This window comes from Narcine bancroftii, chromosome 8 (genome assembly GCF_036971445.1).
Source record: "Narcine bancroftii isolate sNarBan1 chromosome 8, sNarBan1.hap1, whole genome shotgun sequence".
Lineage (NCBI taxonomy): Eukaryota > Metazoa > Chordata > Chondrichthyes > Torpediniformes > Narcinidae > Narcine > Narcine bancroftii.
In genome coordinates this window covers 23,202,498-23,230,467 of record NC_091476.1, presented here as the reverse complement: position 1 = coordinate 23,230,467, position 27,970 = coordinate 23,202,498, and the positions used below count along the sequence as shown (strand labels likewise).

General features: G+C 39.5%; 2 protein-coding genes across 14 annotated transcripts in view; one reads left to right on the top strand and one right to left on the bottom strand.

Annotated features, from left to right (window-relative positions):
• LOC138740483 (bone morphogenetic protein 15-like) overlaps positions 1-27,970 on the top strand; it is a 141,560-nt gene that overhangs the window by 3,287 nt on the left and 110,303 nt on the right. For 10 of the 11 annotated variants that reach the window (XR_011342947.1, XR_011342945.1, XR_011342941.1 and 7 more), the window contains exon 2: positions 21,580-21,736. The gene's annotated coding sequence lies outside the window, so the exon portion shown is untranslated. Of the gene's footprint in view, positions 1-21,579; positions 21,737-23,546; positions 24,012-27,970 lie in introns of those variants that run through there. The other variant, XR_011342940.1, reaches the window with a different exon arrangement.
• Positions 16,383-27,970, bottom strand: part of LOC138740479 (protein Shroom4-like) — a 102,026-nt gene continuing 90,438 nt past the window's right edge. For 2 of the 3 annotated variants that reach the window (XM_069893179.1, XM_069893180.1), the window contains 3 exons: positions 24,385-24,565; positions 23,524-23,796; positions 16,383-21,768 (listed from right to left, as the gene is read on the bottom strand). In XM_069893179.1, coding sequence (XP_069749280.1) covers positions 21,493-21,768; positions 23,524-23,796; positions 24,385-24,565 — 730 coding nt within the window. In that variant the 3' untranslated portion in view covers positions 16,383-21,492. Of the gene's footprint in view, positions 21,769-23,523; positions 23,797-24,384; positions 24,566-24,879; positions 25,051-27,970 lie in introns of those variants that run through there. The other variant, XM_069893181.1, reaches the window with a different exon arrangement.

The following is a 27,970-nucleotide window of genomic DNA, read 5'->3' as shown; positions in this document are numbered from 1 at the left end:
AGATAAATGGTTACTTTATCAAAAGTTACTTTTAATTATCTTTAAACATGAAAACAGAATCACACTTTAATTTATCACGATCAACGTAACTAACTTAACTTAACCCCCTTCTAATTCTAAGCGCACGAGTATATAATGTGTGTGTAAGTTCAGAAAAGTCCTTTGATTCATAGTCCAATCTCACTTCTCATTCCTTTAAGTTCACTGGTTGCAGGCAATTCTTATACTGTGCACAAAATTTAACATTTATGAAGTTCACCAGGCTTTGGTGCTTGAAAGATAAATAGTTACCACTCAGAAAGGTTCCCTTGTTGGTTTTCAGAGAAAGATTTGTTGTTTGCTGGACACCCACAACTGATTCCTTTTAATTAGCCACTTCAGTGTCTTGCCAAAGGAACTTGCCCCATCAGGGTTTTCCAGATGATAACCTCTTTCTTTCAGGTCATGACAGTTCCTTTTTGTTTCCCTTATTTCAAGTGAAACATTAGGCAGCCAGTCCTCTCCTCTTGTATGAACCACAAGGGCTTTGACCAGGCTGAACTAAACACTCACAACCAGTCTCCAAATGGGGTTTTACCACAAACTTGCCAGCTTGTCCTGTTTCAGTCCTAGCTGTTGCTGCTGACTGTAAAACTGCAGAACTGATCTCTCTCTCTCTCAGAGAAAAGCCTGTTTGACCCCCTCTCTGCTTGCAAAACCCACATGACTCTCTCAGAACAGCAAACAGCACTCCCAGACAGCCTGCGGCTCCGAACCTACTCCTCCGAGTTCTTTCATCTGTTGCTTTTCAAAACAACAATCCATTAGTGAAGTCTCTTGGGCACTCTCCAAAGCTTTTGCAAAGGCTCTTGGAGTCGGAATGTCTAGCTTGAGCAGAGCTCCAGTATTTTAAATGAAATCTGTTTTGAAGTGTTTGCATATGACCTACACTAAAAAACCTGCACCAATTTATCTCTCAAAATCATATCTATAATCTGTCACACAGCACTCGGTCACCATCAAATTGTACATATTTGTGATGCATTTTGGGAAATCCAATTAGGATAGGGCATATATCATGAAGGGTAGGGTTCTAGAGAGAGTTAGGGAACAGAGGAACCTTGATGTACAAGTCCATAGAGAAGGTCGCAGCACAGCAAGATCATAAGGCATTCAGGATACAGCCCCTGATTCTTGAGAGTATAGAATCTAGGATCACGGAGATCAAAAATTCAGATTGCCAGACTATTGGAAGTATACGAATGCACAGGATTTGTGAGATTTGCAGTAGAGATTTATGAGGATGTTATATGAGATGGAATGTTTTGGTTCTGAAGAGACACTGGATAGGCTATGTTAATGTTGTTGAATTAAAGGAGGCTGAGGAGAGATCTGTTTGAGTTATACAAAACTATGAGGGGCATAGATGGGATGGATCATGAGAAACTTTTCCCCAAAGCACAGACATCAAAAACTAAAAAAGCATACATTTAACATGCAGAACAAAAGGGTTAGAGGATATCTAAGAATTTTTTTTCACTGGGAGGATGGTTGCAATCTGGAACTCACTGCCTGAGAGGCTGCTGGAGGCAGATACACACAATATTTAAAAGATATCTGGATCAACACTTGAATTTGACAAGACATAGAAGGCTACAGACCAAGTGTAGATAAATGGGATTAAGATAGATGGATACTTAATGGTTAATATAGTGGGCCTAACGTCCTGTTTCTGTGCTGTATGACTACAGGACAAATGTGGATAGGTTGAACACTTTATAGAACATCACCACTCATTCTGCAAGTTGAGCCTGAGCTTCCAGCTGCCTCTCGCTTTAATTTGCCCTCCCAGTACAACCTCCTATGTTATTCCAACAAAGCCCAATGTAAGCTTGAGAATGGCATCTCATTCTCCAAAACCCTTGGGGCTCAGCAATGATTTCAACAATTTGAGACATCCTGCCAAGCCAGTTTACAAGAGAATGGAATGCTGGAAGTGCTCAGCAGGTCAAACAAGCAATTGAAAGGAGAGGGTAAGGATGGTATTTTAGCTCAATCACCATTCAGTGATGTGGTATCTTTAACTTGCGGTGTTACAAACTTGGGTTATCAACTCTTTTCTCTTTGTGAATGTTACCTGGCTTGCTGAGAGTTTTCTGTAGTTTCTGTTCTGGATTTTAAGTAGCTGCAGTTTTTTGTTTTGTCAGCTCTGATATTATAGCTTTTCTCATCCCATGGATGCTGCCAGACCTGGACTTTCACCGAATTCTTCTTTACATCAAATTTTGTGCAATTGCTGGACTCTTTATCTCATGCACAGCATTGTTTTTCTAAATTGTTCCTCTATTTATACTTCTTGCAGAGAGATTTTCTGCCATTAGCAAGATGTCAGGATAATATTAATTGATATATCCACACCTGCCTCCTGAAGGGTACTTCTGATCAGTTGGACATATGTTTGGGGATTTTCTTTCATTATGATGAGAATTCTTCTGTCATCTGCAGTGGAGGTCTTCCTTGGAATATCAGTCTCTTTCCAATTACTGAGCACTTTCCTCTTAATCATTTTCCAAACTGTTGATTTTGGAAATCTTAAGGTTTGGGCCATGTTTCTTACTTTTTTATTCTTGCTTTTCAGCCTCATAATGGTTTCTTTGACTTTCATTGGCACAACTTTGGTCATTTTGAACAATGGCAACTACATGCTCCAAAGGTGATCAAAAGCTTGGAAGCAAGCCTAGCTCTCTTATATCTGCACCAATGAAGCAATTAAATCAGTGATTCTCAACCTTTTTCTTTGCACTCATATACCTATGCCACGGGTGCTCTATGATTAGTAAGGGATTGCTTAAGGTGGTGTCTGAGTGGGAAGGGAAGGTTGAGAATCACCCAATTGTTACTGAAATATTTTGCTTGAGAAAAATTGTCATTGGCGCATTTCCTTTGGAGTTATGAAACCGTGCACATAAGGAGTCAATTAGGTACGATTAAAACAGTTGTTTTCAAACATTTTCTTTCCACCCACATACCACCTTAAGCAATCTCTTACTCAGAGCACCAATGGCATAGGAAATTCTTAAAGTGTTATGTGAGTGAAAAGAAAAAGGTTGAGAACCATTGAATTAAGCCTACCTGAGTAATCACAAACACCTTTGAAGACAAATGTCCCAAACATTATGGTGCCCAGAAATGAGGGGACTATGTAAAAATGTGCTTTAATTTTTACATGGTCAAACCAAAATGTAGACAAATAACCTTGAGAAAACTCTGGAATGTGCACTTTAATTCAAGTGAATTGTTTGATTACAAATTTAAAACTGTGGAGCACAGGAGCAAATAAAAGAAAAGTATCTTTGTCCCAATCATTACTCAGGGCACTGTAAATGAAAAAATGAGGAAATGATGTAGTTGAGAAAACAGAGGGAAGTGGATGAATTTGGTGCGATAATTTAAAAATGCATCAGTTAGAAGTAGGGTCACATCCTTCCTTTGTAGCTTAGATGTCCTCAGTTCTTATACAGCCCTCATGGAATACCCCAAGTCAAGTCAAGTTTATTGTCATCTGATTATACAGGTACATCCTGACGAAACAGCATTCACCAGACCTCAATGCAAAACATGCAGGGACTCAACAAAACATAACACGCATAGAGACAAACAATACATATGTAGAACAAGTATTTCATCTGTACAAATAAATAAATGTTGTTTCATGAAAATGAGAGTCTCAGATGTGAGCAGTTCCTTTGGTTGTACAGTATGCTCGCTTCCTGTGTGAAACATCTGTTTCTCAGTTTGGGGGTTCTGGCTCTGATACTCCTGTATCTCTTCCCCAAAGGGAGTAGCCAAAAGATGCTATGTACAAGGTGGAAGAGGTCCTCAATTATTTTGTGAACCCTCTTTAGACCATGATCCCAGTAGATCACGTCTATGGGGGGGGGGGGGATCTCTAGTGATCCTCTCTGCTACTCTTATACTCCTGTGGATTATTGACCTCCAATCCATTTCGCTGCAGCATCCACTCCACACTGTGATGCAGCCAGCCAGGATGCACTCGATAGTGTTTCTATAGAAGGTTGATATAATGGTGGCTTGCCCGCTTCCGTCTTCTCAGGAAGTGCAGTCACTGTTGTGCCTTCCTGACAAGTGAGGAGATGTTGAGTGTTATCATTAGGTCACTAGTTAAGTAAATTCTGAGGAACTTGGTGCTCTCCACTCTCTCTACTATAGAGTTGTTGATGTGTAGTGGAGGATTGTTCCTGGGCCTTCTGAAGTCCATGATCATCTTCCTCATGTCTATGTTGAGCTTCAAGTTGTTAGTCTCGCATCATTTCACGAGATTTTCCACCTCTTCTCTGTGGTGCAACTCATTGTTGTTGCTGATAAGGCCAACTACTGTTGTGTCATCTGCAAAGTTGGGGCACCATTGGAGCTGAAATCTGGTGATGCAGTCATGTGTCAGTCGCATGAACAGAACTGGGTTGCGCACACAGCATTTAAACTAAAAGTTATTGAAGTTGCTTAGAAGACAAATAACTGTGTAGCAGCAAGAGAAATTCGTCTATCAGAGAAAGTTGTGACAGAGAGGAGAAAGATATCAAACAAACCAGACAATGCTGAAAAGAAAGTGTGCTAACAGAGGTAAACCTAGCAAGTGACCACAATTGGAAAAAAAAAGTTGCTGACTGAGTGATTGAAAGTTGTCAAAATGGACAATGTGTTTCTCATTACGTCACTTAATCCATGAACAAAAGGAATCAAAGAAGAAAGGAATTCAGACTTGATGGCATGTGCTGGATGGTGCACTAGCTCCTGAGGTGGTTAACTGAGCATTGGCAGAGAACTACAATTTCACAAAAGCTGCCTGGTATGGATATATACTGACATTACTTTTTCACTAGCTTGTAATCAGACATTGGCAGAAAGAAGGCTACAAGTTATCATGCTTTGGGAATACAGACAAAACACCTATTACTCTTGACATACCAGAAAATTGAACTGTGTACCAAAAAGGAGAAAAAAATCAATACTGGTGAAAACTATTGGCCATGAGAAATGTAGGCTTACTATAGTTCTTTAGTCAGAATTAAGAGAAAAACTCTGGCATTGGAGAAATTGCCAAAAGGAATTATTGTATATGAACATCCACAAGACTAGATGGATGAAGACAGATGTAGAAAACAGATAAACGAAGTCTGGAATTTATGACCTGGTGGCCAATGCAAGAAAAAGAATAATCTGGGATCAGTTTAGGTCATATCTACTAAAAAATTTTGTTGATAATCACTGATTACAAAACACTGACATAAATAATTCCTGGCAGACTTACAAATATTTTGCAAACCAATAGATAGTACTATCAATAAATCATTTAAGGACATGGTAGAATGAAGTGGAGTAACTGTATATGTGATGGAGAAAAAAATACACAAAAGGGTGCAATATGCAGGCTCCATCACTGCATCAGATCTCTGAATGGATCATTGATTCATGGAGGAAAATAAAAACTGACACTATTGCAAATTATTCAAGAAATGTGGAATTTTGAATTTATTTGATGGTTGTGACAGATTATAGATATGTTTTTGGGAGATAAATTGGGGCCGTTTTTTTTAGATCGCATTTAAAATACTGGAGCTCTGCTCAAACCAGACAGGCCGGCTCCAAGAGCCTTTGCAAAAACTTTGATGTGCCCAAGGGACTTCACTAAAGGATTGTTGTTTTGAAAAGCAACAGATGAAAGAACTCGTCAGAGCCGCTGCTCTAAGGGGGTCATGTGGTTTTGCAAGCAGGGAGAGTAAAACAGGCCGTTTTAGAGAGCGAGATCAGTTCTGCAGTTTTTACAGTCAGCAGCAGCAGCTGGGACTGGAACAGGACAAGCTGGTAAGCTTGTGGAAAACCCCATTTTGAAGCTGGGTTGCGAGTGCTTGGTTCAGTCTGGTCAAAGCCCTTGTGGTCCAATAGTTTTCACCAATATTGATTTTTTTTCTCCTTTTTTGGTACACAGTTCAATTTTCTGGCATGTCAAGAATAATAGGTGTTTTGTCTGTATTCCCAAAGCATGATAACTTGTAACCTTCTTTCTGCCAATGTCTAATTACAAGCTAGTGAAACGGTAATGTCAGTATATATCCATACCAGGATATTTCAATTGTGAAATTGTAGTTCTTTGCTGATGCTCAGTTAACCACCTCATGATCTAGTGCGCCATCCAAGAGGAGAGGACTGACTACCTAATGTTTCACTTGAAATAAGGGAAACAAAAAGGAACTCTGTCATGATCTGAAAGAAAGAGGTTATCAGCTGGAAAACCCTGATGGGGCAAGTTTCTTCGGCCAGACACTGAAGTGGCTGTTTAAAGGAGTCAGTTGTGGGTGTTCAGTGAACAACAAATCTCTCTCTGAAAACCAACAAGAACCTTTCTGAGTGGTAACTATTTACCTTTCAAGCACCAAAGCCTGGTGAAATTCATAAATGTTAAATTTTGTGCACAGTATAAGAATTGCCTGCAACCAGTGAACTTAAAGGAATGAGAAGTGAGATTGGACTATGAATCAAAGGACTTTTCTGAACTTACACAAACATTAGAATTAGAAGGAGATTAAGTTAGGTTAGTTAAGTTGATAGTGATAAGTTAAAGTGTGATGATTTTGTTTTCATGTTTAAAGGTAATTAAAAGCAAGTTTTGTTTAAGTAACCATTTGTCTTGGTGACTATCTATTGCTGCTGGGTTTTGGGGTCCTCTGGGCTCGTAACATGGTACAGAAGACAATCATCTATGGGATGACTTGGATGAGGAAGAAACGGATTGTGGATGATGAAGATGATAAAGAGGATCCTTACGATGATATTCATACTGATGATTATGGTGCTTTATTCGGTGCTGAAGATGTAGAAGAGTGTGATAGTAGAGGATTTTAAAAGGTGTTTAAAAGCCTTATTACAGTAATTTTTAATTTCACTTTTTCATTTGCATAACATAAATAAAGGCTTAGTACCAGTATTTATTTTTGTTGCTATTGTCATTTGTTTTGATAATTTTATTATATTTTGTAGATTAAGATGAATTGAATGCATTAAAAACAAACGGGCAGTAAAGGTTTTGTGATGCGAACAGATACAGTTAACGGCCTTGTGCGCAGTATTACGGTCGTTTCGATGCGCAGGGTCCGGTCCGTATTATTACTTTAATTCATTGTGTTTTAGTTCTTTATGGGTTTAGAGACCATTTGGACATCTGTTACTGATACAGTACTTTTGGATTCTCAAAAGTAGTATCCATGTAAATTTAACATTCATTTCAAGTTTTATACGAGCATATATGGTATTTCCTGCTCCATACTTGAGAGAAAGTAAAGGCCTTAATGCATTGTGATAGAAAATATCAGGTTTATGATCAGGAGCGAGAGCTCCCAGTAACTTTAACTGGGAATTCCAAAGCCGAGAAATTTGAATGTGTACCATTATTTTTCTTTCAATGTTACATGTTTGAAAATGGGCTCATCTAAAGTGAATCTCATTTCTGAATCAAATAGAAATTCCACAGATAATTTCAGTTACAATTTTCCTTTGTGTGCTTAACAGGACTTCCGTACCTGCATTTTCACAAGGTGTCTGATTGGTCCACCGTAGAAATACTCATCTTCCCCAACCTTCCTGCCCATTTACCTAATCAAATTTCCTGATCACTTCCTTGATCCCCACTCTCACACAGTATCCATCCCCATATCTGGCTTCATTCCTCAAACAATAATTGCCAATGTTTCCCACTTCCAGCCTCTGTCTTGAACCTCAGTGGCACATTTTAGAACACAAAGGAAAATGCTTTGGCCCTTGGGTTGTAATGAAATCATTGCTAGTGCTTTGCAGTTACCACTGCTGCAGTCATCTAGCATGCCCATTAGGGAGCACTAGAAGTCCTGGGATCTTTTGCTTTATTTATGTTTTGAGGACCTGATGGAAAATACTCAGCAAATTAGGCAGCAATTGTCAAATTGGTAATGTTTTCCTGGGTGAAAAAGCATTGTTTTTGTTCATATAAAATATATATATATATATATATATACAAAACTCATGTCTACAATTTGATCATACCTTGATGAAGGGCTCAAACTTGAAAATTTGGTGATGTATATTTGCTGCATAAAGTATTCTGACTGAACTTCAGTTTCTCCACTATTATGTTTTTACTTCAGTCACTACAGACATTCATGGTTTTCTTCATGAAAATAATTGGTATATGAGTAGTGGTGCGAATTCAAATAAAGGTTAAGCACATATTCCCTGGGAGAAGAGTAAACCCAAAAATAACCCAAAACCAAGGGATCAAGACCATAAAAGACCACAAGTCAACCTTGTGAGTTAAAGACAATGACACTTCCCTTCCGGACAGATTGAGCATCTTCTACCCATGGTTTGATGAGAAGAACAGAATGATGCTGAAGAAAGCTCAGATGAAAGCTCTATGTCTCCCTGATGAATAGGCCCCCTGTCCGAGGTGAAAAGATCCCTATCCCAGGTGAACCCACGCAGGGCAGCAGGACAAGATAACATATCTAGTCGGGTACTGAAGGTACTGTGCCACAGGTCTTTACAGACATCTTCAATGCCTCACTGCAGCAGTTCATTGTCTTCGTGGGTTTCTAGACAGCCACCATCATGCCAGTACCCAAGAGAGTGACAATAACAGGCCTCAAAGAGGAAGAGTTGAAATGGCAGCAGACAACTAGTAGGAGGGACTTAGAACTCCCCATAGAATTAGAAATTAAAGATAGAAAAAAATCAAAATTCCCCCAAGAAAAAATGCTTCAGCAGTAAAGAAGTCACCAAATTAAGAATAGTGATACAAATAGGAAGAATGCAGAAGATACCAACCATGGAAGGGCAGGAGAAGTCGGAGCCCATGGATCAATGGGGAAGCACACTTCGTGGCGGCCGGGATAGTGAGGCCGACCTCGGGCCTGTGTCGAGATCATTGGCAGGAGTGGAGCTTCAGGCTACCCTGAAGGAGAAGGGCTCACCTGGAGGGGTGAGCAAAAGCGATGCTGGTAAGGCCAATCCATGTGGGGGGGGTGGGAAGGAGCTGCAGTCGAAGCGGCAGTAACACTGTCGGGCGCGCGAGGCAACTGGCATCGCAGACAGTAGGAGTGATGCGACTGGGGAGGCACTGGGGCCCGACAGAGAGGCGGGCAGCTGGGAGATGTCGGCAATCTCAGCCCAACATCAGAGGAGGAAGGAAATGATTCAGATGGGGAAGAGGAGGACCCATCAGAAAACAATCCAAGATGCCAAACAACAGTGAAGGGAAGGTGGGAAATGGAGTAGGCAGGGGCCTCGATGCCCTCTACAAGAGACATTATGGAGGCCATTGGATAGATTAAAAAGACATTAAAGACATTGGTGACAGGACAAAATATGATCAAAGAAAGAATGGATAATTTGACTGAAAGAGTAGTCATCATAGAAGATAGAATTGAAAAAGTGGAAGAAAGATTGGACAGGAATGAAAATGAAATAAATGCGTAAGTGAGGGAAAGGTAGAAGATATAGAATAAAATGGACTCGGAAAATTTTTTAAAATTTCAAAAAATGGATCTCACAAGTACCGGGGAAGGACAAAATTGAGGGAGAGTTGGAGATTGAGAGAGGTCACCAAGCTTTCATGCCCCAAACACCTTCCACCACCCCCCAGCTCCCCCAACCAGGCCCCGATCAACAATCCCGATCTGTCCTGGTTAGTCTTCATTACCAGGACAAAGAGCAAATTTTGTGGGCAGCAGCAAATGGAGCAAAGGAAAGAGGGGGGGGGGGGTCAGCATAATATGGGGGAAGGTAGGTTCTCTTCTACCCAGATATTACTGTTGTACTGTTAAGGCGCAGGAAAGAATTTGACCCCAGGTAAAAAGAAATTACGACGGAGGGGTATAGAGTTCACCCTCCTTCACCCAGCAACTTTAAAAGTAACACGACCTGGAGGGGAGAAGAAATTTTTTACAGATGCTAGGGAGGCAATGTGCTTTGTGAAGCCTTGCCACCCTCACAGGATTCAACACTAATGGATGGAAAAAGGTATAAAAGGAGGAATAAATGGTTGTAAATATTGTAAATGACATAAGAGTTTGTATGGAAATGTTTTACTGTTTAAGAGTATGAATGTTAAAGTTAAATAAAGAGTTAATATGGGGAGCTCTAAGTAGGGGAGAAAGAACAGTGAAGGAGTCAGATGTGTGCAGTAGGCACACTGAGAAATGCTGGAGGAGTTGGCACTAGTATCTTGGATAATTTGGGACCGTCTATGGCCCTGCTCGTGTGTAGTGACATGGAGATTTTAATTGGAAAGGGGAATATGCATAAGTTTATCTCTACAATGTATCTCCTATTCCTAAGTGAGGGTCTGAAGCCGGGCTTAGACAAGATGAAGGAAAGGTGGGAGTTGAACTTGGGCACAATAATCCACGAGTGGTCAGACCTGTATTTAATGTCAGGTACAGGTTGGTGCAATGCAATTTCCTGCATCAACTGTACTTCACACCACAAAATATTACATAAAGCTAAACCAGAAATCTTGGAAATGTGCTTTAGGCGCGGTGTGGAGACTGGAACCTTTATGCATTCAACTTGACTGTGTACAAAGGTGAGATCCTTCTAGGAGGACCTGGGGGGGGGGGGGGACTTCTGAAAAAAATTGCAAAGGTAGATTTTCCACAGGATATGGAAGTATGCCTCCTTGGAACCATTATGAACATGAGTTTTAAACTGTGCAGATATCAAATTCAGTTTGTGAAGGCCGGCTTGTCGGTAGCCAGGGAATGCATAGCAGTCACGTTGAAGTCTGACTCCCAACTAAATATTATACGATGGAATATGGAAATGCAGTGTTGTAATCCCCTGGACAAAATTACCTACAATTTGTGTAAGAAATAATGGCACATTTGTTCGAGTGTGGCAGCCCTATCTGCAGCACATTGGTGCACAGATATAATTATACCCCTTTTTGATAAAGTAAATACAGGTACACTATCCTTTATCTGGACATCTAAAATGCAGAAAGCTCCAAAATCTGGCAAGTGGAGAGAGAGATGGCAGCGCGAGTCGGTGGGGGGGGGCGGTGAGAGGGAGAGACCGGGAGCGCAAGTCAGGAGGGGGGGGGGTGAGGGGGAGAGACCAGCAGCGCGACTCGGGCAGGGGCGGGGGAGAGACTGACAGCACGACTTGGGCGGGTGAGAGACACCGGCAGTACGAGTCGGATGGGCGAGGCGGGGAAGACTGGCAGTGCGAATCAGGCAGGCAAGGGGGGGGGGAGAGACGGTAGCGTGACTGGAAGAGGGTGGGGGTGGATATGGCAGCACAATTCAAGTTGGCTTAAATCTGGCTTTCCGAAATCCGGAAAAAAACACACTCTCCCCCCAAGGGTTCCGGATAAAGGATCGTCTACCTGTACAACAACTATGCCAATAGTGGAATGCTTGAGATCAGCAAAGTGGGTCGTGGTGCAGGCGATATGCTCTTGTATTTTGTTCCTTACCCTTTAATTTTAGGTTTCTTTTGGGTTCTTCTTACATTCCCTTAAGGGTTTTTGGCTTTAATGATATTTTGTTCCTTGTATTTGTTTAGTTTATATACTTTTTTTGTATTATATTAGGGTGCGGGAAGAAGAGGAGAGTGGTAGGGGATAAAATACTCTGTATGATATACACTATTGTTGAAAAAGAATGTGTTGTTTAATTAAATTTATATGCATCTTTGAAAGTCAAAAATATTCAAAAAAAAACAAGCCTCAATGACTACCGCCCTGTGGCACTGACCTCCACTGTTATGAACAGCTTTGAGCGTCTGGTGATGGAACAAATCAATGCACACCTCCCAGAGACACTGAACCTATTTCAATTTGCCTATAGAAGAAACCGTTCCACTGATGATGCTATAGCCCTGTCCCTTCACTCTGGTCTGACCCACCTAGAGAACGATGCCTCTGTCTCCAGACGTAACAAACACAGGATTTCACTTGCTCTTACCTCCCACCCCACCAACCTCTGCATTCAACACATTATTCTCTGTAATTTCCATCAACTACAACAGAATCCCACCACTAGACACATCTTCCCCTCTCCTCCTTTCTCTGCCTTCCATAGAGACCACTCCCTCCATGACTCTTCCCCTGTGGCTGCAGGAACTGCCACACGTGCCCACACCTCCTCCCTCACCACTATTCAGAGCCTTAAATAGACCTTTCAAGTGAAGCAGCACTTCACTTGTGTATCCTTGGGAGTTATCTACTGCATCCAGTGCACCTTTTATGTTCTTCTCTGCAGAGAGACTAAATGCAGACTAGGAAATCACTTCGATGAGCACCTTCGCTCTGTCCGCATCAGTGACAGGGATCTCTCAGTGGCCAACAATTTCAATTCCACATCCCACTCCCAAGCCTGTTCATGGCCTCATGTACTATCCAACCAAGACCATCTGTAAATTGGAGGAACAATACTGTACATGATTTTTCCATCTGGGCACTCTCCACCTGGTTAACTTAACATCCAGTCTCCAATTTCTGCTAGCCTACTCTGTTCTCCCTCACCTTTCGTCTTCTTTCATCCAGCTCTCTACCCCATTCCCTCTCCATTCACAGAGCCATCCCTCTCTTATCCACCTATTTCCTCCTGCTTTTGGGACCGTGCTCCTCCCCACCTACAATTTTGTTCAGGCATCTGCCAAAACTTTTCCATACCTTGATGAAGGGCTCATTAAGTATACTGATTGACTGTTATCCAGCATTGTGTTTTTACACTGTCTCGTCAGTACGTGCAATTAGATGATAATAAACTTGATTTGAATATCCAATTTATTTGAGAGATTGTAATTGATTTGGTGGTATACTGCCATCTATTGGTGTCCATGATTGTGTGGCATTAATTCCATATGGAAATCTGCATTGGGGTCTATAGTAAATAGCAATAAATGAAAATGGACACGTTATTACACCAATTGTGGTTCTCAAAATATTTTGAATCCAAATCACCAAAAAACAGGTTTACATCCTCTTAAGGCTCTTTATCTTTTGATATTTTGAAAAAAAAATTGCAAAAATAAATAATTGTAGAACTCAAACACTGAAATCTGCCTTTTCCCACTTATTCCCCCTCTCCTCTCCCAACATTGGTGGGTAATTCACAGATTTGAGTAATTCCATTCAGATGTGTCCTGGAGCTAATAAACATAACAGAGAGGAACATTTTGAAGGATTATAACAGTGGCATGGTAAAGGAAATAATGTAAAGTAGAAACGTTATTCCAATAATCTTTTTGAATGGGCAACTGAGAGTTCAAAATGAAAGCAATAGTATTGACATTGAGGCTTGGGCTATTGTGACAATTCAAACAGGTTTAGTTCTTGGTCTATTATTCTTCATCCATGAAATTTTGTCCAGCTTGTTAATTGAGACAAATGTATGAACGTCCAATTGCTTTTGGTAAACTTTAGACATCCAGACTCTTTCTGGATTTGGGGTAGTCTGAGTGGCTTTTCTTGAGAAGTCTTACCAATAGAAGCCAGATGTGAAGAAACTTATTGAAAAATTATTTGATGAATTCTTAATATCATCAATAGTGTCCAACACATGCTTTAATAATTTTGCAGAATTTTATTGGTATTTAGGAAGCATCCAAAAATTATGGAGCTTCTCCAAGGTCTTCTCATGATAGTATTCAAAATAAGTGATCAATCTTCTCCTGGATGGATTTTGCATACACACTGTTTACTATATATTCATAAATTCCTTTCTCTCATACCATTCAAGGCAAAGATATAGCTTGAGTTTTACTTTAAGGAATTTTCTAAAATTTCCTCGTGGAAAATAATTCCAAAACTAAAATACAAAAATTTGCATATTAAAGATTTAATTTGGTTAAAGTGTAAAAACAAAGTAAAATATTGGAAGGCAAATACTTTAGCTAAAATGCTGTAAGGCTCTCTAACACTTCTATCCAAGTTCTAAATCTACTGAGCCATAATATTATTTTGCTGGTATTATCAAATAACAGAAATTATGATGAATTATGACAAATTTGTTAAAATACTTCAAAACAACTGGAGGCACATTTTTTTTTCCCTGATGTTGTACTTTATGCACAGTTTAATGCACCAACTGAACAACTGAAAAGTGGCAAAGCAGCAGGTATGGATGGAATCCCCCCAGAGATCTGGAAGGTTGGCAGCAAAACTCTGCATGCCAAACTGCATGAGTTTTTCAAGCTCTGCTGGGACCAAGGAAAGCTGCCTCAGGACCTTCGTGATGCCATCATCATCACCGTGTGCAAAAACAAAGGCGAGAAATCAGACTGCTCAAACTACAGGGAATCACGCTGTTCTCCATTGCAAGCAAAATCTTCGCTAGGATTCTCCTAAATAGAATAATACCTAGTGTCGCCGAAAATGTTCTCCCAGAATCACAGTGCGGCTTTTGCGCAAACAGAGGAACTACTGACAAGAAAAGTGCAGAGAACAAAACAAAGGAGTCTACATCACCTTTGTTGACCTCACCAAAGCCTTCAACACCGTGAGTAGGAAAGGGCCTCGGATGCCCCCCAAAGTTCCTCAACATGGTTATCCAACTGCACGAAAACCAACAAGGTCGGGTCAGATATAGGGTCTGAACCCTTCTCCATTAACAATGGCGTGAAGCAAGGCTGCGTTCTTGCACAAACCCTCTTTTCAATCTTCTTCAGCATGATGCTGAAACAAGCCATGAAAGACCTCAACAATGAAGATGCTGTTTACATCCGGTACCGCACGGATGGCAGTCTCTTCAATCTGAGGCGCCTGCAAGCTCACACCAAGACACAAGAGCAACTTGTCCGTGAACTACTCTTTGCAGACGATGCCACTTTAGTTGCCCATTCAGAGCCAGCTCTTCAGCGCTTGACGTCCTGTTTTGCGGAAACTGCCAAAATGTTTGGCCTGGAAGTCAGCCTGAAGAAAACTGAGGTCCTCCATCAGCCAGCTCCCCACCATGACTACCAGCCCCCCCCCACATCTCCATTGGGCACACAAAACTCAAAATGGTCAACCAGTTTACCTATCTCGGCTGCACCATTTCATTGGATGCAAGGATCGACAACGAGATAGACAGCAGACTCGCCAAGGCAAATAGCGCCTTTGGAAGACTACACAAAAGAGACTGGAAAAACAACCAACTGAAAAACCTCTCAAAGATTAGCGTATACAGAGCCGTTGTCATACCCACACTCCTGTTCGGCTCCGAATCATGGGTCCTTTACCGGCATCACCTATGGCTCCTAGAACGCTTCCACCAGTGTTGTCTCCGCTCCATCCTCAACATTCATTGGAGCGACTTCATCTCCAACATTGAAGTACTCGAGATGACAGAGGCTGACAGCATCAAATCCACGCTACTGAAGATCAAACTGCGCTGGGTAGGTCATGTCTCCAGAATGGAGGACCATCGCCTTCCCAAGATCGTGTTATATAGCGAGCTCTCCATTGGCCACTGAGACAGAGGTGCACCAAAGAAGTGGTACAAGGACTGCCTAAAGAAAGCTCTTGGTGCCTGCCACATTGACCACAGCCAGTGGGCTGATATCGCCTCAAACCGTGCATCTTGGCGCCTCACAGTTCGGCGGGCAGCAACCTCCTTTGAAGAAAACCGCAGAGCCCACCTCACTGTCAAAAGACAAAGGAGGAAAAACCCAACACCCAACCCCAACCAACCAATTTTCCCCTGCAACCGCTGCAACTGTGTCTGCCTGTCCCGCATCGGACTTGTCAGCCACAAATGAGCCTGCAGCTGACGTGGACTTTACCCCTCCATAAATCTTCATCCGCGAAGCCAAGCCAAAGAAAGAAGAGAATGCACCAAGGATATTCTTTGATCCCCATGCACATTCTATCTTTTTATGGCAATGTGCATGGCAGACAGTGATGTACAAATTTACAATAGATGGATAAAATGGGCATTGATTGAGATAATAATTAGTTCCCAGTGTAGACATGATAATTAAAATTGGAACAATTTTACTGAACAATCATAAATATTTTTTGAAACTAAATTTCTGAGCCAGCAGGGCTAATGTCCATGTCTCTCCTCATATTTAAATATTTTAAACATTTGCCTGCTTAAATTTTAAAGATGGAAAAAGGAATGAAACGAAATAAAATCTAAAACAAATGGACTCTTTTATGGATAAAAATTAAATTTCAGAATTCCAAATATAACTTTTCAAATGAATAGCTCAGTCTTAAATGGATCACAGAAAAAAAGGACTTTTCCTTTAAATTAAATCTAAATTGACACCTTAGTCCTCCTGGCATTTCCATTGTTGCCTTTATGAAGACCAAGTTTCTGTTGAGTCGCTTAAAAAAATGTAATCATAATTCAAAATGAATCATATTTTCAAAATAAAGCTGTTTAATGAATGTTTATAGCAAATAGATATTACAATTGTATTTAAATATCCTTAAGCTAAATATCACACAATTTACATTATTTTTGACTCGTGAATTTATAGCAGTGTGTAATGAAGAGGCAAAATTGTGTCTCACTTGGAAGCAGACTTATTTTGAAAGATGTCAACATTATCTAACAATTTATTACTGTAACCAATATTTCAGATATATACATTTTTGATTTTTTTTTGTTTTTCAAAGCTACATAAAGAAAAATGTTTGAATTACAGATATATCCAAACATTTATCATTAATCATATTGGGTTCTGTTATATACAGTAAAAAAATAAATTATTCACAGTTTGTATATATTCTTCAGTTAAACATCTACATTTTCCCCAAAATCACCACACTGCATTCTCTTGCTGGGTGCTGTGCAATTTACAGCTTTAAATTTGATAAAGGCTTCATCTATTTTGACTTTGTGCAAAGGCTCAGCTTCATGGCTTGGTGCTGCACATCATGAATCTATGTTATTTTGTTGCCTCCCTATCAGTACTGGTATCAGAGGGCTTGGGATAAATAATGTCCCATGATGGTCTTGTGGCACAGGGGCAATTTATATGCACCAAATACTTCTTCCAATGTTTTCTTAAATAAATCTCCTTCTTCTCTGCATCCAGACATTCCATTCAGCTGACCGCCTAATTGCCTTGAGCTGAAACTTCTTCTTCCTTTATCTGTTGAATTTTAACTACCCCCAACAAGTGATGTAGAATTTATATTATACATCATTTCAGACATTGAAATTACTGTTAACATCCCATCACTGCCCACATGAAGCTGTATCGCACAATTCTGAAACCCCTGCAATCCTAACATTATTCAGTCAACTATTTTAGAACTGGTCAGTATCAGCAAAATGCCAATTGAAAAATCAAGATTACTCAGCAACCTTTCCCCCAAAAAAAGGTACTAGTTTTTATTTGGCAGAAATTATTAAATGCGCAGAAACCTTAGATGAGACTAGTTTTATATTTTGGACTGGATATCTCCACCAGCATAAGAATTGTGTGAAGATAGGATATAGGCAATATACCTCTTTTTGCATGAGGTACAGTAAGGTTATTTTAATTGGCAGACATAAGCAATCAAGGGAATTTTCATGTTCTCCCTGTCACTGTGTGGGATTTCTCTTTGTTTTCCTGTTTCCTCCCAAATCTGTGCAATTGTTACTGTAAATTCTCCCTTGGATATGGTAGAATCAGGACGGAGTTGGTAGGCATATAAAAGTGAAGAAGTTACCGGGATATAATTGGTGGGGGGCAGTGGAAATAGGATAACTCAGAGCTGATGTTGACTCAATTATGTAAATAATTTCCTTCTAAGTTTTAAAAGAATATGATAGATATGAAAATTATGTTTAGTTCTATTGAAAAGTCCTACAATAGTCAGTTATCAATGATGAATCAGTAAAGGGACAGAATGCAAGATTATGACTGGAAAAAAAATTAAATGATTAGTGGATTGTATAATTATCCAAATGCTAATTTTCCTGCCATCCAATTATACACATGGTTTGAAATGCACTTTGTAATTTATTTGTATTCTCTCTCAAGTGGAAAGATACATTGGTGGTGTGCAGGTAAAAAAAAGCTCAATGTCACCACCAGGAAGATCAGTAATGTGATGCATTTCTGGGATGGGTTCGGGTTGGTATGAAAATCTTCAATTCTCGTGAAGTTGTACCTGTGGTCTCTGAGATTAGAATGCAATTTGAAATATCTGTCACTGTGAACTCCACACACCTCAAGTGAGATTTTCAATATTTGGGTGCTTCAGTTTCTCCCATCCTTAATTATGACCGAACAGAACAGGTAGAAACATTGAAATAGTGATATTTACCATTATATAGAATGCAACTGTGATCTACATGTACTGTCTTTTTATAAACATTATTTCTTTTGAAAATCTCTCATATCCCCAAACGGTACAGGCAAGACCACCTGTCTGGAACAACTTTTTGGAGGTGGCAGGGTGGGTGTGCACAGGGGCAGGGAAGAGAGGAAGAGGGGGAGTGAGGAAGGAAAAAGGTGAGGGCAGTGTTAGTTTATTTGATATGCTGACATAGCATTTGTGTACTATTCTTAATTGGAGGATTAACATTTTTAAATTGGTTACATTCTGAATTAGAAGTCTAGACAGGTAAAGGTTATACTTAAAAAATTAAGCACTGACCTTGAAATTTTACCTGAAATTTCTCATTCCAATCAATAGTATGGGATTTGATAAATTAGTTTTCTACACTGTGATATCTTTAAAGTAGGAAAGATTCCTCCCGGCCCAATGGACACCATAATAACTTATACTTTGCCATCTATTATGGCCTTCCCTGTACAATAGTTCCCCCAAACACCTTTCTGTCATCAATATACCCTGTACCCTTAAACACCTTTCTGTCATCAATATATAACTCTGTTTCCAGACTATCTGTCCTTGTTTCCTCAGCACCCATAATATTTTGGACTTACTCCAAACATTCAGGCTTCTTACAATCACAGATCCTTAAGCTGAGGCTTGCAGCCATGGGCCTACACATCTGGCAGCCAGCTTTCTATCTGGTTGAGATATTGGGAAAGCATGAAACAATAAAGATTTGGCAGATCTTTGGGACATCTATAACTCTAGGTTTCCTGGATCACAAACTTCTCCTTGCAGTCTTACTGCCTTGATTAGCTGTCAGGGTCATTGGTTCCACTGGGAAATTTGCTTCAAAGCCAAATTTTAAATGAAATCCTTAAATAGCAAATCTGCACTGACAGAATACTGCAGAAAAAAAATCTAATCATTTTATGGCAACTATGGTACCCCAATAATGTCTGAAGAACTACTGTAGATTGCAGTCCAATGGGATTTTTAAAAAAAATCAGTATATACTTTTACGTAGAAATCCAACAATTTTAGTTTTTGAATACAAGCTTCATACTAATTTTAACGTGAGATATTTATAACAAAACATCACTTTCTCCCAACCAACCATACATTTTCATGATACTAAAACGATTACCGGTATAGCCTCATCAATGAGAATTGTGCAAAGCCAAAAGTAAATTGCAAATTCAAACAATCTAATTTCCAAGCAGAGTTTGTTCTACTCCTCTATTCTAACATACCTATCAAGAATACATCACAGCACTCCTTTTACCCCATTATGTCCCATTATCAAATGCTGACTGCAAATGCAGATCTTTAAAATTGTGACTGAAATTTCTAATGAGGCAACAGCTGCCAGTTCGATAAATGGTGTCTAATCCACATCCAGTTTAACTCACACAATTGACTGTTTTGAGTCATTATATTTAATCATTTATGAAAAAAAGGGCGAGGCTACCTCATGATTTTTTGGTCTACTGCTAGTTATTATTGAAATGAAAAGAGTTATACAGTAATGCTAACACACTAATCTACAGATGCCACAAGCACACTGTTGTATTATATGTAATAATAATCATGTATCAATTCCAGGTTTACTTCTGAATCCACCAATAAACTGAAATTCTCAATGGAATTCTGGATAAATTGCAGTTCTGCTGTCAGACATTAAATGCCAATTTCATGATTTTTTAAAATCTACAAGAGAAATTCACTTTATTCGTTTCTTATACCCTCTGGACGATGGTTTATCAGAATATTTTAATTAAACAGCCACTATTTGTCTATGAATTTTAGTGCTCTGAAATAAGAACCCATTACTGTCCTTGGCTAATGTTTCAGCAAAAGTAACCAAAAAATAGAACAGCAAGTGACTTTCCACTTTCTTGTCATCCTTTGGAGCCCAAGGACTTTTCTAATTTGTCTTTTCCATGAGGACATTGGATTTACTAATAATCCTTCAGAGTTTATATATTTAACTCATTGCCTTGAAGCAGCAAACACAAATCTTTGGGATATTATTTGGACACAAGCAAAATAATGATTGTAATTTCCAAAACCAGAATTATGGCACTTTAATTTAAAATGTATTGTGGGCTAAACCAGATGATTTCTTCACCAAAAATGATATTAATTTCCTATCAAAAATAATTTTTAATAAAAGTCCCAATAAAGTTTACTTGAATGGTTTCATCTAGAATTAAAATGACCTAGGTATGTAATTTTAATTGTAATAGTTTAGTAGTGAACAATGAAACTGAAAAAAAACAATCACAAAAGTGACACTTGGAAAAACAAAATGGATACAAATCGCATTCACTGCAATAACAGTATAAAGAACATCCCTTCATATGCACTTAGTTTCTGTCACTGGCTTACATTGTCCACCTCAACCCCAGAAAATGTTTCAAAAATGGAATCGAGTCATTTTGAAAGATCCCAATTCAAATCAATTTACAATCAAAAGTTTAAAGATTTCCCTATCATTTTCTGCTGAAGGCACTGATTTTTAACATTACACTGACTGCCTTTGAGTGTTTTGCTCAATTCATCACTTTTCATGTGTGAGTCCAAACATTAAGCAGGCAATTTAACTGCATAAACCATTATATTCAACATCAATATGCTTCTAAGTCAACACTGAAATTTTCCAGAAGTTATGTAGGATACTAATCAGGATCATGAAACCCAGGTAACTTTCTCCTTCTCATCTCTGAGCTCTAATCTATTTGTTGTCTTTACACTATCTAAACCAGTGGTTCTCAACCTTTCTTCCCCACTCACACACCACCTTAACTAATCCCTTACTAATCACATCCTATGCCATAGGTTCTCTGTGGTTAGTAAGGGATTACTTAAGGTGGCATGTGAGTGGAAAGAAAAAAAAGTTGAGAATCACTGCATTACTGGAAGGAAAATTAACACAGGACTATCCTGATCTCTGTGACTCAGCACTCTACTTGTTGCCTCGACCAATCACAAGGAAGCTAACAATTCCTTATTTTCATGCGAGCTGAATTAGCGATAACATAAGCATGGTCAAAATTCACAACTCCATCAGGAAACATATATTCTGGATTTTAAACCATTGGTTATTAACACAATTGAAAAATGAATCAATGCTTTGGAAATTGAAAAGTTTGTTTAGTCATTAGAGCAAAATGCAATTTGTAGCCTATATTTCAGATGTTCTCTCTGCATGCTTCAAGAGATAAACTCTCTCTTAGACATTTGAGCTGCTCTTCACCCAGTTTGATGTTGTCTTCCAGCTCTCGCTGCTCAATGATGAGAGCAGATTTCATCTTTACAAAGTGTGTGTAATCTTGGAGCTCATCTTCCGACAAGTGCTTGACCAGAATATCATGGACAACACGTTCCCTGCGATCAACGTGTTCCTTTAGCTCTTTGGCCTCTTCAAGCTGCGCTGTGAGTTGCTTTTTCTTTTCATTCAGTGCATGCTACAAGTTAAAAGGAATTGTGCTAGTTAGTTAAAATTCTCTTCATTTCATTGTTTTATTTTTGCATTTCCCCATATTGTTTCCCAGGCACTGCATCGTGCTAGAAGACACATCTTGCTTCATTATTCTCATTAAATTATTATTCCTGTGGGCATGTGGTGAATAGCAACAGGTTAGGTGGTGAAAGTAGACATCACAATTGAGTTCCATTTGGTTCTCACACAATGATTGCTCAAGGTAGTTTTCACCATGTTAAGCAAGTAGCAAAACAAATGCAAGGTCAAGTTTTAAATTCAAAGTAAATCCAGGCAGAGTGGTTAAGCAAGCTTTTTTTTTTGTTTCCCCCAAACAGTGAAGTGAACCAGTCATTCTGACAAGGTTCCACATGACAGGTTGCCTTTGACATGGTCCTGCATGACAGGTTAAATAAGGTGAGCTGGCCTTTTGGATTCAAAACCAGCTTTGCAGAAGGAGACAGAGGGTAGTAATGGAAGAATATTTTTTGATCAGTGGCTTGTGTCCAGTGGTATGCCACAGGGGTCGGTACTGGGTCCACAACTGTTTGCCATTTATATTAACAATTTGGAATAACAACATTGTTAACTTGATGAGTAAATTTGTGAATAATACTAAAACTGGTAGTGAAGAAGTTTACAATAGGATCTAAATCAGTTGGGTAGGTGGGCCAAGGTGTGGCAAATGGAATGTTGACAGGTGTGAGGGGTTGCACTTTGATAAGTTTCCTTGAAAGGGGCTGCTCAGGTGGATAAACTGGTGAAGAAAGTGTTTGGCATGTTGACCTTCATTGGGCATAGTAAAGAGTCAAATGTAGAACCTCATGTGAGACCATACTTCGAGTAATATGTGCAGTTTTGACCACCCAGCTATTGTAAAAATGTCAATAAATTGGAAGGAATATGAAGGAGATTCACAATGATGTGGTTTGGTATGGAGATGTATCATAGGGAGAGGTTGGATAGGCTAGGTCTTTATTCCTGACAGCAAAGGAGACAAAGGGGTGATCTTGTAGAGGTTTACAAACTCATGATGTGGATGGAGAAAATATTTTTCTTGGGCTGGATGATTCTAGATGATAGGTTCAAGGTGAGAGGGGAAAGATTTAGGAGGGACCCGAGGGGGCCAATGTTCTGAATGCAGAGAAGGTGTGTCTCTGACCGAGGGGTCTACATTACATTGTTCCAAAGGCATTTGGACAGATACATGGAGAGGAAGGACTTAAAAGGATATTGGATCAAATGCAGGCAAATGGGACTCAAGTTTAGCCAAAGGACCTATTTCATGCTGTATGACTGAAACCAGTCATCTTATTTTCAGAATAACTGGAAGGACGTTAAGGATTGATATCAGAAAAAAAGTTATTTACTCAGGGGGTGAAGAATCTTTTGAATTCTTTAACAAGAAAGGCCACATGAGTTCATTTAAAATAGAAATGAAAGGGTTTCCAGCTATCAAGGAATATTGCGAAAGTGCAGGAAAATGCATGTGGGTAGAAAGTCAGCTGAGATTTTGATTAGATAGCCTACTTCAGCTCTTTATTTTTATGTTCTTATATAATGCATAGGAGGGTCAAAATGGATTAACTGCTTTCGGCATTAGATAGGGACTAGAACACTTGAGAAGGATGCAAACTAGTGCTAGATTGCATGCAAGCTATTTTTCTATGAATAACATTTGAATGTCCACAAAGATTCTAATAAATACAATTGTTAACTAGTATTTATTGACACTACCTACCCTTTCTTCCTCATTTGTGTCAGGATCCAAATTATTTAAGGCATTTTCTACCCTTGCAAGTCGACCAGAAAGAGACAGCAACAGATTCACAACCTTATCCAGGTCCCCAATGAACATTCGGTACTTATCAAACTCATTGGGTTTGCAGACATTTTTAACCATTCTTTCAGCTTCTTCTCCCAGAGCACAGTTTGCACTGATGTCTTCCAAAAGGCTCTTCTGAGCTTCATGTAACACTGTGAGTTTTCTGCTGAGACTGCAGATCAATTGTTGCTGTAATAGAGGAGAAAAATTAAGTAGAAAAATGTTTGCACTCTCCAAGGCAATATGAAAATGTATTTTCTCCAAGTGGCAAATGCCACCTCTCAGCTGAAGCAGTAGATAGGCAGACTTGGAGCAACGGAAAGCAGTTCGCGAAATCGACAATTTTAGACACCCACTCCTCCTAATTTCCTTGATATGAACAGAGTCAGTGCCAGAACGCATGTTAGGGGGGGAGGTGGGGCTCATTCAGCAGCGGGGGCTAGCAGGGATCTACCTGTCGACGGCAGGGCAGGGGGGTGGGGGGGGCCAGGACCAACCTAACATTAACGCCATCCGCCCACCTCCTCCGACATGGTACACAAAGGCGATCCTTTTATTGTGTCAAGCATCAGTAGACGATAATTACGCTTGACATACGCTAGTGATGTGGAGAGTAGCTAGCGTGCATCAACCCAGATGCTAGTAATGTGGGAGGGAGTGGGGTAGGTTTGATGGCCAGGGATGGCCACAACCATATGGGGGGCACAGCACCTCATTTGGGGGGGCAATGCCTGCAGATGTCTCCCCTTGGCGCTAACCTCTGATAAAATGCATTACCTTCTTTTCTATCAGTTTGTTATCTTCCTCCTCTTCCCCATCCTCCAAACACTCTTCAGCCATTTTGGGAAGGTCTTTCATCTTATTCAAAAGCCCAGCTTTAGCAGCAGATGTGCTATAGTAGGTGGAGCAACTGGTTGAACCAACTGTAGCTGTCGGAGAGGTAGCCTGAACTGAAACCCTATAAATTACACAGAACCCGTTATCATTTTCCAAAATAAAATATATTAAATTCTAAATTAAATTCTTTTCCCTCAATAATTATTAGTACAGAGCAATACATAGAGTGTAATGCATGGAACAGGATAACAGTTCTAACTGGTCAATGAAGGCATTTCATATTTCATCTCACTCCATACAATGCATCTTCTTTGTCCACTCTTTTGAAAATCTCTGAAATTTGTTTGGTAGGTCATTATCTTAAGCACTCTCTACTTCATCATTTCACTTCATCTTGCTTTAAGCGTCTGAATTTAGATTCGACCAAAAGCTAAAACCTACCACGTTTACCCTGACCAACATATTCATAAAATTCAAAGACTCGATCAGTACCTTTCAATCTTCTCTTTTGTTTCAAAAACACTTCCATCTATGTTCCTGATAGCTGTAATCTCTAATTCCTAGTGCCATCCATATAAAAACATTTACGTGTTTTCCTCAGTGATTCTACATTCATAGAACAGAAATGGAAATTAAACCAGGGACCCAATCAACTTCAAGATAACTCCATTATGCACCTCTCAAAAAGCATCCCAGTTGACTTTCAAATGCTTTGCTGACTTGCCATGCTTGCTTACAATAATTTGTTGATCTGTGTCCCCAGATTTGATTCCTTATTTTCTAAGGTATTGGTACTTTTAGTTTTTCCTTTCATTTTATCTTTTAAAGCTCATGTACTACTCACCTTCCCAGACTCCATACTTTCTACAACTCTTTTATTATGTTGCATTGTTTATGTGTTAGCAACAGGATCCCAAGTTTGTATTTGCTTACTAATTTAGATTCTATTTGTCCCAATTATTAATCCAAGTAGTGAATAACCGTGATTCTAATGGTAATGATTGTGAAATAGCATTCTCTACTCTTTTCCAATATGAATGATTACCCTTTCTATTATCTTCCACACAAATAGAATGTTGAGCAATTTTAGTACAAGTAAGTTGCTTATCTTTAACTTTATTTTATCATTCTCTCTATCTTTCCATTGCCATTATCTGTTAATTTCACTCAGGATTTAGAGATTCTACTTCCATTTTACTCTTAATTACATCCTATAAAAATGTTTCTTTTTAGCATTAGTTGATTTTATCTTTTTTTTTGCCTTCCATTGGCTACAATGCTGCTTTCAATACTTTTGTCCCAGCAAACTCATCTCCAAACCAAGATCAAAGCCTCAGCAACTGGATCCTTGATTTCCTATATCTCACATGGCAATTAGTAAATAGGGGTAACAAAATCTCCTCCACAATCACACATAACATCAGTACTCCTCAACAATATGTACTCAGTCTTCTACTGTACTCCCTCTACGTCTATGACTGTACAGCCAGGTACTGTTCCAAATCCATCATCAAATTTGTACATGCCACCATGGTCATAGGCCAGGTATGAAATAATGTGATGGAAAACAGAAAAGAGATTAAAGTTCGAGAGGCATGGTGTCAGGATAACAAGCTTTCTCTTAATGTTAATAGGACAACACAAGATAATTGTCAACTTCAGATAATTGTCAACAAGATAATTGTCAAACTCTGTCCATGTGAAATGATACCGAAATAGAAAAAGAAGACAGCTTCAGGTTCTTTTGAGTAAACATTTCCAATGACCAAAACTGAACCAACCATATCAATGCAAAAGTCATGAAAGTACATTGATCCTTGGCAAATAGATTGGGTTAATATTTGCCAAAGTTAATAAGCCCAGATCAGGCAGGGTTTGTACAGAAAAGGCAACAGGCAAACAAGTCGGTTACCTAATATAATACATCTTGCACAATCAAGGGCAGACTCAATTGTCGCCATGGCTCTGGATGCAGACAAGGCCTTTGACAAGCTGGAATGGGATTTCTTGAATAAAGTGCTGGAAAAAATCGGGTTGGGGCAGTCGTTCATAAATTGGGTCAAGGAGCTGTATCATAAACCCAGAGCCAAAATTGTTACCAACAGACAAACTTCTCCAGCCTTCTCACTAACCAGGTCTAGTAGACAAGGTTGTCTGCTGTCCCCAGCTCTATTCACATTGACTATTGAATCGCTGGCGGAAGCCATCCACCAGGACCCAGGTATTAAGGGAGCGAGAGTGGGTCAGGAAGAACACAAAATTAATTTATTTGCTGATGATGTGTTGATATACTTGATGGAACTGGTTGGGTCATCGGTCAAGTTGCAAACCACACTGGAAGACTATAGTAAAATCTTGGGATACAAAATCAATTACAATAAGAGTGAAATAATGCCACTAAAAAAAAAAGGGACTATAAAGAATATCCAGCAGGAAAGTAAGTTCAAATGGGCCACAAAAAGGGATTAAGTATCTGGGATTATATAATCTGAATTTCTACCTCTGTTTGGAAGGATTGAGGAGGACCTGCACAGGTGGATGCACCTGCCCATAATGATAATGGACAGGGTTAACTGTATTAAAATGAGCGTGATGCCAAGATTGCAATACCTCTTTCAATCTTTGCCCATGCAATTGCACCAGAGTTTCTTTTAAAACACTCAATGGACCCGTTAGGCTATTTCTTTGGACAGGCAAGGTGGCTAGAGTCTTCATGGAGAAATTTACTTGGGATTATAGTCTGGGGGAAATGAGGCTCCCAGACTTAAAAAAAAAATACTATTGGGCAGCCCAGTCGAGGTTTATTGCCTCGCTCTTTGAGGGAGATGGTATACCCTCCTGGGCACAAATTGGAGAGAAGATGGCAGGGAAACCTAAATAGAAATGGTATCATGGGAAATGGACAGCCCCTTATTAAAACACATAATTTAAATATAGCAAAAGATAAACCAGATCATTTGTATAAAAGTGGGGTTTCCTCCTAAAATGCCCCTAACCCAGAATAAATTAATTCCTTTGACCATGGGTAACAAGATCCTTGACATGGTGCCAGAACGGGATCAGGTACATCAAGGACTATCATGAGAATGGGAATCTCATGTCATTCAAGCAATTTAAAAACAAATTTGATTGATCAAATAAGTCCTTCTTCTGCTATTTTCAGTTAAGATATTTTTTGATGGATAATTTAGGCCCGTCTATGGTCTTATCAGTGTGTAGTGACATGGAGGCTCTAATTCGAAAGGGGATCACATATCGAGGCAAAGATGGGAGTCCGTCTTAGGAACAACAATTCATGAGTGGTGCTGGTCCAATTATGTCGGGATAGCATGACAGCAGTCATTAATGCCAGATATAGGCTGGTGCAGTGCAATTTCCTACATCAGCTCCATGTTACGCCACAAAAATTACACAAGGTAAAATCAGAAAACTCAGAATTGTGTTTTACATGTGGACGTTCAACTTGGCTCTACACCTGCTGGGTAGATCTAGGGAATATTTTGGGAAAGATCACAGGAGTAGACTT